Source organism: Acipenser ruthenus, chromosome 34 (genome assembly GCF_902713425.1).
Source record: "Acipenser ruthenus chromosome 34, fAciRut3.2 maternal haplotype, whole genome shotgun sequence".
In the NCBI taxonomy this organism is placed as follows: domain Eukaryota; kingdom Metazoa; phylum Chordata; class Actinopteri; order Acipenseriformes; family Acipenseridae; genus Acipenser; species Acipenser ruthenus.
The window spans coordinates 6250921-6265512 of record NC_081222.1 but is presented as its reverse complement, the minus strand read 5'-3'; the positions used below and the strand labels follow the sequence as shown (position 1 = coordinate 6265512).

The following is a 14592-nucleotide window of genomic DNA, read 5'->3' as shown; positions in this document are numbered from 1 at the left end:
AGTTAGAATTTGAAGAAAAGTATAGTTTAGAACTCCACGTGGGAGTGAGGTGTTTTGTTTTATATTGTTTTAATTTCAGACGAATTTGCTGTGACAAGTATGTTTTTTGTTTTTTTTTTTCAAATTAGCATAAAAACCTTCGTCAGATTTCATACAATCAAACAAACAGTTAGTCTGGTCTGTAGTTCAAGATCAATATTTCTATTTCATTTTTTAGCAGCGTTTTTTTTTTTTCTGTCGAGCGATTCAGTGACCACAGTGTGTTCTACAAGCACCAAAATGCTTATAAACAAACAAAACATTTACTGTAGTGAAATATCTGTGTGACAAACTTCAGGCATGACAAACCAATCCAAATGTATTTCACTGAAGACCCTAACCAATAGAGTTGAGTTTTTCTATGTAGTGCAGCATATTTCAGTATCTATGGTTGCAGTGTTTACTCGAGATTACCGTAGACCATGGCGTCAAAGCACAATTCTTTACCGGAGAGGTTTCTAAATCATTTTGCACAACCCAGAATGCTTACTGATCCAAATATGGTAGAAATGTGGTAGAAGACATTTTTATCTAAGATGTTGATGGAATGAATGCCAGCAGGAGTAGAATATCCCCTGAATTATGAACTTCTTCACACCGATATGAAGATTCTGAAGTAGATGAGCCTGGGAACATCACAGTTTTGCTTGTTTAGTTTTCAATAGTTAGTTATGTGAAATAAGCCCTGGTTATAAATAGACTAGTACATTGTCCAATTGTTTAGTGTAGGCTAATGTGTCACACGTGCAATATTGCATCAGACTTTGCTGTTGCTAGTGTTACCCTTTATTTATTTATTTATTTATTATTATTTTTTACATTATTTTCCTTTTTGACATTCATTAATTTGGTCCAATGTAATATTACTTTTATAGCTATTAATTAGTTATTATAATATAGTATTTATTAACTCACATAATAAGCTAAAACCCTGCCAATTGCTTCTCAAAAAGGTAAAAACGTGCACCTGTCAAACAATTTTGTATAAAATCAAGGTCATACATGATATTAAAAAATATATTGTAGTGTGTGGCTACCATAGGTACATATTTTAAATAGGAGTTCAATAAATTACACTCATGATTTCTAAAGAAAAAATAATTTAAACTTTTTTGTCACATTCAAACTAGGTCAGTGTGGGTATACTTGATCATAGAACAAATTATTTATTTAGTAATCTGCAGAGCAACAGCTTTTTAGAAAGTAGATATTTGGTCTGATACATGCTCTAAAGTTAAGTTATCTCAGACGGTCCTCAAAATGGTAGAATTCTCACAGCCCGCAAAGGTTTAAAGGGTGCAAACGAGTCTTAGCCGGAAGGCTGTGTTACTATAGATATAGATATATGTATATATTTTAGCTCAAAGAGCCAGCTGCCCAATGTTTTGGGGAGCGTTGATGGACAGCAATCTTCAAGTAATGCCACAAATTTTCAATTGGATTTAGGTCGGGGCACTGACTGGGCCACTCAAGGGCATTTACCTTTTTGTTCCTTAGCCACTCCAGTGTAGATTTGGCTGTTTGCTTTGAGTCGTTGTCATGCAGAAAGGTGAACTTCCGTCCCAGTTTCAGCTATCTTGTACAGGGTAGCAGGTTTTCCTCAAGGACTTCACTGTACTTTGCTCCATTCATTTTCCATTCTATCCTGACAAGTGCCCCAGTCCCTGCAGATGAGAAACATCCCCATAACATGATGCTGCCACCACCATGCTTCACAGTAGGGTTCTTTGGGTGATGGGCTGTGTTGGGTTTGTGCCAAACATAATGCTTTGAATTTAGGCCAAAAAGTTCCATTTTAGTTTCGTCAGACCACAAAACTTTTTTCCACATGGCAACTCAATCTCCTGAGTGTTTTTTTTGCATACTTCAAACGGATTCAAGGCGGTCTATCTTGAGTAAAATACAGGCCAGATTTGTGGAGTGCTTGGGATATTGTTGTCACATGCACACTTTGACCAGTTTTGGCCATAAAAGTCTGTAGCTCTTGCAAAGTTGTCATTGACCTCATCCAGGTTGGAGGGACAGCCTGATCTAGGCAGGGTCTTGGTGGTGCCATACACCTTCCACTTCTTAATAATCGTCTTGAGCATGCTCCAAGTGATATTCAAGGCCTTTGATATTTTTTTATACCCATCCCCTGATCTGTGCCTTTCAACAACTTTGTCCCCGAGTTCTTTTGAAAGCTCCTTGGTGCTCATGGTTGAGTCTTTGCTTTGAAATGCACTACCCAGCAGAGGGAACCTACAGGAACTGCTGAATTTATCCTGAAATCATGTGAATCACTACAATTTAACACAGGTGGAGGCCACTTAACTTGGTGTGTGATTTTGAAGGCGATTGGTTACACCTGAGCTAATTTAGGATTGCTATTACAAGGGGGGATGAACACTTATCCAACCAAGCTATTTCAGTTTTTATTTTTAATTCATTTTCTACAAATTTATAGAATATTTTTTTCACTTGGAAGTTGTGGAGTAGGATGTGTAGATCAATGAAAAAAAAAACTAATTTTAAAGGCAACAAAAGGTGAAAATTTTGAAAGGGGGTATAGACTTTCTATAGGCACTGTATGTATGTATGTATGTGTGTATATATATATATAATCTTTCTTGTAGCGATCTGCCAGCCTCAAAATCAAGTAGGTTAGCTAGACATGATCTCCCTTTCCTAAAGCCATGCTGACTGTCTCTCAGGATATTGTTACCATATAGGTCATTTTCCATTTTGGATCTTATTATAGTTTCCATAAGTTTACATATAATAGAAGTAAGGCTTATTGGTCTGTAGTTACCTGGTTCGGTTTTGTCTCCCTTTTTGTGGGTCAGTATTAGGTTTCTAATTTTCCAGTCTGTCGGTACAACCCCTGTGTCAAGAGACTGTTGCATGATCTTGGTTAGCAGTTTGTAAATCATTTCTTTGAGTACTATTGGGAGGATCTCATCCGGCCCAGGGGATTTGTTTATTTTTCCCTTGATCGTGAAGCTCCATCTCAACCCCAGTATCAGAACGTACTGATTGACTGCATCTGATATGAAAGTCTGGGGCTTCACAGGCTCATCACATGGGGATTTAGAGATTTGAAAGATGACATTGAGGGAAATTCATTAATATATTAAATTTAAAATATTGAATTTAATGTATTTATTGTTTTATTAATATAAAGTGGACAATTCAGTTTTAAAAACTGTTGACATGATACATTTTCATCTTCAGAGGTGATAACACTTAGAAAGTTACCACTGTATTTTGCTATGCTTTAATACCTCTCTGTCCTTTACAACGCTTACCTGTGCTTTATCATGCTTTCATTATGTTTCATTACACTGGGGAACTTGTATAAGGGAAGCCCACCAGTTCTTTTGTTTGTTATATTTATAGACTGTGAGGTCTCCCATTGAAATGAATAGGACCATTTGGGCCGTGTTATAATATTGCTTTGTTTGTTTGGTTTTGTAAAATGAAGAGCTGTCTCAATGTGATTAATGTGGGAGTTCATCTGTGTTAAGAGTACCACAGCTCTCAATCAATATCCGGTATATACTTGTTTGTCTGTGGTAATGGCTGCATGCACATTGAGGTTTGTGCTGTGCCAGGGTCAGCCTTCCTGCTTTTGTTATTTCAGCTTTTGATTACTTATTAATCTAGATGTCAAGGGAGATTTGTCCGCCTGTCTGACTGTCTCTCTTGTTCTCTTCTCTTTTCTCTCCTTTGCCCTCCATCGACGCTGGTTCACCAGGAACCTTCAGAGACCCAAGTACGTCACTCCCATTGAACTTTGCCTGTCAAGCACAAGGCCCCCAGTCTAAATGAGCCTGCTAGTCACTGTCTTACAATTGAACAGAGTGCATTAAAGTGATTGTATCTATTAGAATATTTCAAAAAATCTTCTATTAGCTACATACTGTAGGTATCCATGGTGCAGTTTTGAAAGAAACACATGTTAAAGCAAACATGTATTTTCATTTTAAAATGTGCTATCTGCTACTACACTAGGTTAAAGAAAGTGCTCAGTTTATACACCTTATTTTCAGGGTATCAGTTACACTGGGTCATTTCACGTCAGTAGTGTCTTCTGGGCCAAAAAATGTTGCTGGCTGAAAGCATGTCAGTCAATAGGGGAAGCAGCTTGTTGGTTAATGGCCAGAAAGAAGCCATTGAAGGGGTGGTACATCCTTCAGGTGGAATGACCAACACTAACTGAAAGCATGGGTAACCAGGGGTAGCAACAGATCAATAATGGAAAAAGAAGATTTAACTGCAATGCAAAATAAAGTTAAAAAAAATAATAATAATTGATGAATGTGCAGAAAAAAAAAAAAAAAAAAAATATTCAGGACGTTTCAGACAATAAATATCCTTCGTTAGCTAAACTGAAAGATGGTGGTCAGCTTGCAGTAAATAGTAATTAAGTTAAATATGTAACAGAACTGTGTACTGTAAAATTAAAATATAATTAATAATATTAGAGCAACATAAAGGAACTAACATGAAAACTCTCTATTAAGTCAACAATATAACAATATATATAACAACAAAATGTTGCCTAAAAGAGGTATGCACTTCATACTGATGGGACATTTGTTGCAACAAATACATTATCTTTAAAAACGTATGAGTTAATTCTTTGTGAATCAGCTATCAAATACATTTACAGTATTTTTTTTTATATATATATAAATTTGTTATGGGAGTGATTTGCATTTAAAGAATTAAGTGGGGCCTTTATAGTGATATAAGACTAAATAGGATTGTTTGTTTATACAATATACATTCAATTGAATACCTTTCTTTCTTTCTTCAGAAAACACCCTGTCCAAAAGCCGTGACACCTGTGGAATGGAAACCCTGCCTTTAAACGGGAACTTCAACAACAGCTACTCCCTGCGGAGTGGAGCTGGAGTGGGCGGTGCTGGGGGCTGTGACTTCCTGGGGAGCAGCGGTAACAGCCCAGGGGGGCCCCCTCCTCTCCCTAGAACAGGACGCAACCTGAGTGATGCCGCCGCATTTGAAAAGATGATTATCTCCGAGCTGGTGCACAACAACCTGCGTGGGGCTGGGGGAGAGAAAGGCAGTCTAGTGAAGGGGCACAGCGGGAGCAGTGGCCTGGGAGGAGGTGTCGATCCTGGGGCCGGTGGCAGCGAGGATGACGCCATAGTCCCAGATGCTCCTCACGAGCAGGAAAGCATCGATATCGAGCTGATGTACAAAGCTTTGGAGGAACCTTTGCTCCTGCAGAGGGCACAGTCTATCCTCTATCAGAGTGACCCAGAGGAGTCAGAAAGCTATACGGCCGAGCTGACTGAAGGAATTGAGGGCCAGCTTCAGTCCCCAAACAGAGACTCTCTTTACACCAGTATGACCAACCTTCGGGATTCCCCGTATCCAGACAGTAGCCCTGAAGCAGTGGAAGTGGTTCCTCATTCAGCCCAAGCCCCTGATGAGCTCTATTTCAGCAGCAGCCGGCCGGCGCTAGTGCCTCGAGGGCAGCTTCAAGCCTACTACCAGTCCCAGGCTCGGAGGCTTAGTGGGGAGGGTTACCTGGTGCAAGTAGGTCTGGAAGGGGGAATGGTAGAAGGAGATGGCCAGATGCAGCTTGTGACCAGCCTCTGATGCCAGAAGGGCCAAGGGAGGGAGAATGAGAGAGGAGTCGGGGCAGGAACAGACCTCAAAGATACCAACAAGACTGTCTTCAGATCCTCCATACCTCCTCTTCCTTCCTCCTCCCCAAAACACTACATTGAGGTAATTGGGATTTCACCAGATTAGGGCCCCCCACAAACAACTTGCTACTGCCGCAGGTGTGGGGGAGTGGGGGGAGGCTGCCTTATTCTCAGTCAGATTTCATTTTACAGTAGTGATTAGAAACATAAACACAAGGCAGTGAATTTCGAGGGACAATGAAAGAAAGAAGAAAGAAAGAAAGAAAGAAAGAAAGAAAGAAAAAGAAAGCGCTACCTCTGGCTTAGGTGTTTTTTGTCTGCCATCTTGTTTCCTTTCTTTGCGGGTCATTGTTCGAAGACCAAGAAAACCACTTTTTAAAGTTCTAGAACCTCTGAAATAAAAGCACAGATATTCCCGTTTCCTGCCTTTTTTGCAAAAAACTGGCATCTAAATCAGTTTGTTTCTCCATTTGTCTCTGCCCAAGAAAGCACACAGTTCTTTTGTAAGCATTTTCTCGGGGGGGGGGGGGGGGGATGGGGGGGGACAAGAAGGTAACCAGGGAATGGGGAGTCCAGATTTTAAAAGTTTAATCTTTATTTTATATTTGTAAACACCAACAAAAAAGTTAACAAACTATGAGCAGCGATCCTGTAAAAATAAAAAGAAACAAAGCCATCTGGTTTGGGAGGCAGGATGCACGAATGATTCTGAATCTATAAATGTTGCCAAAAATAATTCAAAACATGACATCTCAGTAAGGAAGGGAAATCCCTAATCCTGGGCCAAGTGCTTCTTGGGAAACGTCCAGAACAACCAAAAGGTTGACCCAGACAGGAATAACCTTGGCTTGCACCAATAGGTATACGGTGAAAGAAAGAAATGCTTAGGTAAGAAAATTGTAAACATCATTTTGCGTCAAAAACCCAAGCAGCCACCCTCACAAGCAGAACAGCAAGGCAGGACAAGGTCCTTCAGTAAAGAGTTACAGCACTCAACAGGCCTGCAGAATGCAATTCAGAGTTCTTTCTATTGCGTCATACTTTTGGAATTTCAAGAATTGCATCTTGAGGTTTGAGAAAGAAGATCAAGAGAAGTCAAGCTTGTCTGCCACCATGCTTGTGTATGGACCCTGGAACGAAGGTTGCCTTTGCCTCTGTTCATGGATTCCTATCTGTAGCACTGGTAGCTTGCTGCAGCCCGCAGTTGTCCCCACACATTTGTATGTGCTGGTCCAAACTCCTGTGCTATGACACTGTTGTTCTCTGAAAATATAAATTAAGAGGATCGGAACTATGGAGCATCTTTGGAACTTCATTACAAAGATGAAACTGAGTATGATTATTATGATTATTATTATTGTTATTATTATTCTTATTATTGGAATCTGTAAATAGGACAAAAGTACATTTCTGTATCGCACAATAACAAAATGTAGAGTTTGTGACCCAAGTGAATCACCCCTCCCCTCTGAATGAGAAGGAGAGATGAGGATTTTTGCATACAAGGAAAAAAACAACAAACAAAAATACCTTTCTGGCACAATTTTTATGTAATATAATCCATTACATGTTGTAAATGTGTGACCTTTGACATTCCCAAACAGGAAGTGCTTAGTAAGAGAAAATGGGAGGGTTGTTGGTGGCTATTATAGGCCCAGTTTGGCAGAATGTTGGGTTTTGGGGTGGATGCAGAGCTGGGAGAGGGGGGTTTCAGTATTTGAACCTTAGTTACTGATGCTAAATTGTTTATCACAGCCAGAGTCCTGGGAGTTTCCTAAATACTAAGCTAATTTCTTGTGGGTATCCTGGGACTTCCAAATGTTTTCACATAGAGGCTAAATTGATATAATTGTAGTGTATTTCCCTGAAGAAATCCTAATCCTAAAGCACTGGTTGTCCTGTGTAGTTTGTCAGATCATGGAAATTGGTCAAGGGTCAAAAGGAAGTTCAAATGTTCGAAATTTCTCCCTCAAGCTCTGTGGAAGGGTTATTCAAATAATTGCCTTTTCTGATTTTTTTTTTTTTTTTTTTTTGTAAAAAGTATTGTCTTTAAGAAAAAAAATAACTGCTAGCATTTTATTTTTTTATTATTTATTTATTTATTTGGAACAAAGCCTTTCAGAGTGCAGAATTAGGACTGGATAGTCCACTGTTGGGTGCTAAATTTAGAGGACAGGGCCCAAGGATCAATTGTCGGCTTCAGAGTGCCTGAGCGGCAGAGTAGCTATAAATGCACATATCTAAAGAAAATGAACCTGGTCTTCAGTGTTCTCTGCAGCTAGTAACCTCCATCATGTTCTGCACACCTCTGTGACCTGGTCTACAGTGTTCTCTGCAGCTAGTAACCTCCATCATGTTCTGCACACCTCTGTGACCTGGTCTACAGTGTTCTCTGCAGCTAGTAACCTCCATCATGTTCTGCAGTCCACACCCTATATCATAATAAACAATATTGTCTGGTCATAAATCCAGATTTAATTTTGTGTGAAAAAAAAAAAATTCAAGGTGTGACCAAAAATCCCATTTGGATCCCGTTATAATCCCAGTCTATTAAACTCTAGTATAGAAACCCTAGCCGAACCATTAGCAGACCACAGCATTGCCAACAAATACTACACTACGGTCCTGACTGGTAGCAACCTAACTAATTCTGATATGGTACCGTGGTGCAGTAATGGATTACATGGATAATGGTTCACACCATTGTGATCCGACTAATAATATAGTCAAAATGATAACAATTTGAAAAATGAGCATTGTAGCTGCTTTATGTGCTACCATTGCCATTGACGTGCCACTGCATTGCCGTTGAAGACCATTTGGTAAGTCCAGATGCATAAATCTGAATGCATCTAGTCTGCTTTAATATGACACAAACATGCACATGAAAATCTTACAGCAGCAACTGCTGTTGCTCTTGCTATCTGCCACTCAGAAACCAAAAGAATTCATAAAGAGAAAAAAACAACAAACACTCATCAAGCATATACAAACCATGTGAGAAAATCTGTAGGGATTCGTAAAAAAAAAAAAAAAAAAAACGTTCACCCTCCGTGAGAATGTGTGAACTGTGCTTCCTGGATTGGAAATAGACATTATGAAGATAGAGTCAATTAGCAGTGCATATATCTGATATCAAATAACTGCAAAATGTGCTTACAGGTTTCAATTCTGTCAATACACAGTGGTGACCATAAGTCTATATATCCTCTGTTCGTTTCAATTTCACTCCCCCTAGTAGCTTTGTTGAAATGTAAAAAAAGGTACCATACACTGAATGGATGCCAGTACTTTTCATGACATCCATCTGGATTCACAGAACTGGATTAGCACTGATCTTCGAGTACCTGATGTTACCTTAGGACAGGCAGGTTTTCAACCAGGGGAACTTCAAGGGTCATAAGGGGTACGCATGATGAAATGCAACAATAAAAATAATCATGATGAATTTAATTTTTTAACGGTATATATTATCTCTAAACCACTGTGCATACATTTTTTTTGTTAAGCAGCTCAAAAGTTCGCGCATCAGCGACCCCTCTGGCCGATAGGGCGCCTGTGGCTCTGCAGCGGAGCCGCCAGATCTGTGTTGTCCTCCGGCACAATAGGTCTGGTGGCATTGCTGTGGATCTGCAGTGCGAAAAATGACGGCTTGGAAGGAGCACGTTTCGGAGGACGCGTGTTCCAGCCTCCGTTTCCCGAGTCGGCGGGGGGGTTGCGAGCGGTGAGCCGGGGATACAGATAATAATTGGGCATGCTAAATTGGGGTGAAAACCGGGGTAAAAATAATTGGCGACGACTAAATTAAAAAAAAAAAAAAAAAAAAAAAGCAGCTCAAAAGTTAGTATAGTGTATCACGTGTGTGATTTCGATTAAGCAGATTTCCATGCTGATATAAGGGTAGGTGAAGCAGGCGTCATTCTGCCTATGGAGCGCTCTGCATTGCTCATGAACTTTGCAGTTTGCAACTCCTCGTATAATTGACTACTAAATCCGTGAAGCACAGTCTTTCTGCATATTTTAGAAGTATAATAGCTCCAGTTAACATGAATAATAATCACAATGCTCATACTTCACAGTTTTTGTTTTAATTAGTCGAGGCTGCATTTTAGTAAAAGCAAAAGCGTCTGGCTGAATTTTGTTTTCGAGGAGCACATCCAGATTATCTTGTGTATCGTTTCTCGACTGGTTAAAATTCTTCCTATAAAAGAAAAACAAAGGAAGAAAATAGAAAGTGCAAGGCGACAGAAAATTATACCGAGTCCCTTTGGATAATTTTTATGTTGGCTTTAATAAAAAGTTGATCATTGTTAGTAATTATAGTTTTATCTTGAGATTAATGTTTTTGATGTTGTAAACATTTTAAATGGCACACAATTATGCTGGGATGGGAAGTAAATGGTAACGTAATGCAGACTATTTTGGATAATTTATAATACCTTTGGCAAATAGAAAGCGATTCACTATGTAACACAATTTTTGTTCCTGGGTAGTAAGTGTTATTTCCTAATTGCTTATGCCTCAAAAGTATAGAAAATGGCTATTATTCCCAACAAACTTTGCTTTTGTGACCAGGACAGTGATATTTTGAAATTTACCTATTTCCAATGAGAAAACGGGCAAATTTGTGTCTTTTCGTTCAGATAAAGTCAGAAAAAAACAACATATGAATCCAAATTAACATGTATTTATACTAAAGTAATACAAAAATGACTACAAAAGATTTAGAAGTGAGTAGTTTTTCGAGATTTACGATTATACTGTAAATCACTTTCACGAATCAGCCCGCAAATGTAGTCTCCCATCATGTTCTCGTTATACTGTCCTTGGTAGCGGCGTTCAAAGTCCAGTATATCCTGGTGGAAGCTCGCCTTGCTCCTTCGAGTACGCTCCCATGTTCTCCTTGAATTTATCAAGATGAGCATCAAGGATATGGACTTTGAGGGACATCCTACAGCCCATTGTGCCGTAGTTCTTCACCAGAGTCTCAACCAGCTCCACATAGTTTTCAGCCTTGTGATTGCCCAGGAAGCCCCGAACCACTGCGACAAAGCTGTTCCAAGCTGCTTTCTCCTTACTAGTGAGCTTCTTGGGGAATTCATTGCACTCCAGGATCTTCTTCATCTGTGGTCCGATGAAGACACCAGCTTTGACCTTTGCCTCAGACAGCTTGGGGAAGAAGTCTTGAAGGTACTTGAAGGCTGCCGATTCTGACTGGCTGCTCTCTCTCCGGAGGAGTGGGTACGGGGAGCTCATGGCAGTGTGGCACCGGGGCGATGGATGAAGGAAGGTCTGGATACGTGATAGCAGGTGCATTCTTGCCAGTCCGACATTTGGAAGGGTCCACCATGCAGAAGTAGCAGTTGCTTGAGTGGTCAGTGGGTTCCCGCCAAATTCTTGGGAAAGCGAACTTCATGGCTCTCTTTTCCCCTCTGTACCATCCTACAAAAATACATTTATTTCACCCATGACTAATGTGTAAGAGATTCTCGCAACATTTTTCATATATGATATATTTTTTCAATAACATTGAAAATTGTAAAACATTTTAAAATTAAAAACTTTCACAATTTTAAAAATTAACAAATTTTATAACACAAAATTCCGAGCAACAATTGTCCATCTTACCTTCCAGAGTTTTTTTTGCAGTGCTCGCAGGTGAAATGAGGTGCCCAGGGTTTGTCTTGATCCCCGACAGGCATGCCGAAATATGCCTTGTAGGCCTCACACATCTTAGCAGATGCTTCCACGGAGTACTTTTTCACTCTTGTCTTGATAAATTGGCCGCAGACATAGCAAAATGCGTCTGCCGGATGCTTGCAGCCTCTTGATGCCATCTCAGAAAAATTCAGATATGTATCCACTTAGGCAGCTGGAACTAAACTGAACTGGTGGGCTTAAGGCCCCTGTATTTATACTACTATTTATATTACTGGAAAGTTCTAGAAGTTACTCCAAGTTTACTCAGCACTGAATCTATCTGGAATGTTCTGGAAAATAGGTAAATTTCAAAATATCACTGTCCTGGTCACAAAAGCAAAGTTTGTGGGGAATAATAGCCATTTTCTATACTTTTGAGGCATAAGCAATTAGGAAATAACACTTACTACCCAGGAACAAAAAAAAAAAAAAATTTGTTACACGGTGTTATGTGTGTTTCCGAAGAGATTCTCAAATGCTGTCTTTTGATTCTGTGCATCCAAAACTTATAATTACAAGTCTGAAGAATTCATGTTTGGTGTTCTGTCATAAACCAGCAGTTTGTCAGTCCCAAACTATTGTGACATCAATTATATATTAAATAAAGGTGAAAAACATAAAATCTGTTAATCAGATTATTTTGCCTTTTATTACAACTGTGATACTATTCAGTACGTGAAAATTGTAAAGGGGTACTTGAGGTACAGTTTTAAGAAAAGGTAGTAAAGCACTGCCTTAGGTAGTCAAAGATTAATGCTAATAGGAGTCTGTGAAACCAGCCGTAAATGTATTGGACTAATGGTATATGCATTGTCGTAAATTTAGATAGCTTAATGACTGATTGAGCAACACTGTATTTCATCACGTTAAAGTTTTTTTTTTTGTTGTTGTTGTTTTGACAACCACTTTTCTATGTGAATGTTGCATTGGCAATTTGCAAATAACAGCACAACCAATTTCATGTAGGTGAGCTTTAAAAGAAGAAAAGGTTTTTACTTTCAACAGCTCAAGCAACTGGTACCTTCCTATTATGTCTATTAACCAAGTTATCTGCTAATTTCAGCTGTATGGTCACTATTCTTATCTTGCAATAGCAATGGTTCTGTCTGCAAAAGGATAGCCACAATGGGACAAGTTTGGTAGCCAATCTTATTTTGATTGACCAATGGGGTGATATATAACCAGTCCACACAGCTGATAATCCACTGCAATACCCATACTGGCACAAGGCAGACAGTGTGCTACAGAATCAGAGCCACTGTAATGTACAATATGTGTTCCAAATCCATTTGTTATTGTTGTGTTGGTGTAGATGGTCCATTCATGATTATGGTCAAATACTAGGGCATTGACTTATGGTAGGGTTTCTACATGGTGATATAAGGGAGGTCTGATAAGGATATATTTAGGTTTAGATCTAACTAATGACATATCGTTTCTTATATAAAGAATATATCAATACTGGGTTTTACTGGTTGGCAAGATCCTGCTTACAAGTTTTAATGCATAGTTTAAAAGCACAGATGTTATCTGTCCGAAACATGTATTTTATTTATCTATTTATTTATTTGACGTATGTCCTGAAATGCTCTCAGCTGTTTTGTGAACCAAGAACATTTTATAATACTATACAGAAAAGTAGTTCAGACAAGCATCATTGTGAGTATAACACAAAATATTTTGACTAGGATACTTCTGGTCAAAACTTTTTGACTAATTTAGTAACTTTTTAGTATCCATCCCTAACTTCAAATGCTTAATGATAATTTGTGAAGTAAAACTATAAGATAGTCCAGTCAACACTGTTGAAGGCCTTGCCAAAACGTCTGTCTGCTTTAGAGTCTTTAGCACTGAACATGAACGTATATCTGCTTTATATAAAATGTGTTTTTACTTTAAATTGACATATATTTCTAATTTTGGTTTCTTGTATTTGGAAAATACTATATACATATATAAATATATAGCTATATCTATGGGTGATGTAAAGGAACGTGGAAGTGAAACCGTATCAGATATGTCTGTCTGTATATAAATGTTTTGGAGTCAGTATTTCTACTCACCCGGGTAGAAAACAGATTGATTATGATGATAACGTTAAATATTTTTACTGATTTGGCACAAAATGTAGCCGTGTTTAGATACAATGGCTGTTTGTTAGCACCAGGGGTTTAAGGGTAACTACGCCTATTTTACATGGCACTCTAATATTTGAATGCATCTTTACCTGTGATTTTATTTCCAATTCGAAGGTTCATTTATACAGAACCCCACCTGGAGGATAAGCATCACATCACATCACAAGTCGACGAGAAAAGAAGAAAATAAAATACCCTTAATTGTATAACATGGTTTTGTATTCCAAAAATAGTGATATTTTTAGGGCACGAACTACATTGAAGATTTATCAAAATATTATTGTCCAGTTGTAAATGTGTTTTAAACTGGTGTATTTCTCTTAAAAATCAAGTTATGGAAAACATTTGCCACAGAAAGGAAGTCGCTACATAAAACAACATTGGTGTTAATTTCGCTAGACCACTTTTATTTTCAAAAGCTAATTTAAAAGTGCAGTTCGGTTTTAAAAATAGTTTTCACATATTTTCTACTAAAATGTTGTCAGAGAACACAAATAATAAAAAAGGAAATGAAAATAAAGTAATGAGATTGCAATTGTCACATTTGTTTGTTCCGCCGAACCAAACTTGGCATTATTACCACCCAGCTGTTGCAGGTAGTAACAGGAGGGTGGCGTTCAATTCAAATAAATGGGGGTCAGAAATTAAGTCTTGTATTTAAATTTCAGTGTATTTTTCTGATATAATTTGTTAAACACTGGCAAAGGTTTGTCCATAAAAGGAGAAACAGGAATTAATTTATCACACCACTGTTTTTAATTTAAAAAAAGCAATCTGTGTCTTACTTGAAATCACTAACAATACCCCTCTCCCTCAGCCACTCTTCATTTCACCATGGTGGTTACAGTACTGTACATTTCAAATAGACTGAAGGGAGCTTCTTGGTCTGGTAGACAAAGGCGATTACAGGTATATTTTATGAAGAAAAAAAATGTATGAGACTTTGGTCTTAATGATCTAAACGGTGGCAACTCTCAATACCGCCGCTTTACCTCTGTAATAATTTAGCTGGGATGCTACTCCAGATGTGGTTTATTACCCGACTTATTAAATCA

The 14592-nt window shown here is 38.5% G+C and overlaps 1 protein-coding gene across 1 annotated transcript in view; it reads left to right on the top strand.

Annotated features, from left to right (window-relative positions):
• Window positions 1-6205, top strand: part of LOC117402159 (adhesion G protein-coupled receptor L1-like) — a 267345-nt gene extending 261140 nt beyond the window's left edge. Inside the window, exons 23-24 of the mRNA XM_059006982.1 lie at window positions 3776-3793; window positions 4841-6205. Of these exons, the coding sequence (XP_058862965.1) occupies window positions 3776-3793; window positions 4841-5649 (827 nt within the window). The 3' untranslated portion in view covers window positions 5650-6205. The remainder of the gene's footprint in view (window positions 1-3775; window positions 3794-4840) is intronic.
• The last annotated feature ends 8387 nt before the right edge of the window (window positions 6206-14592 follow it).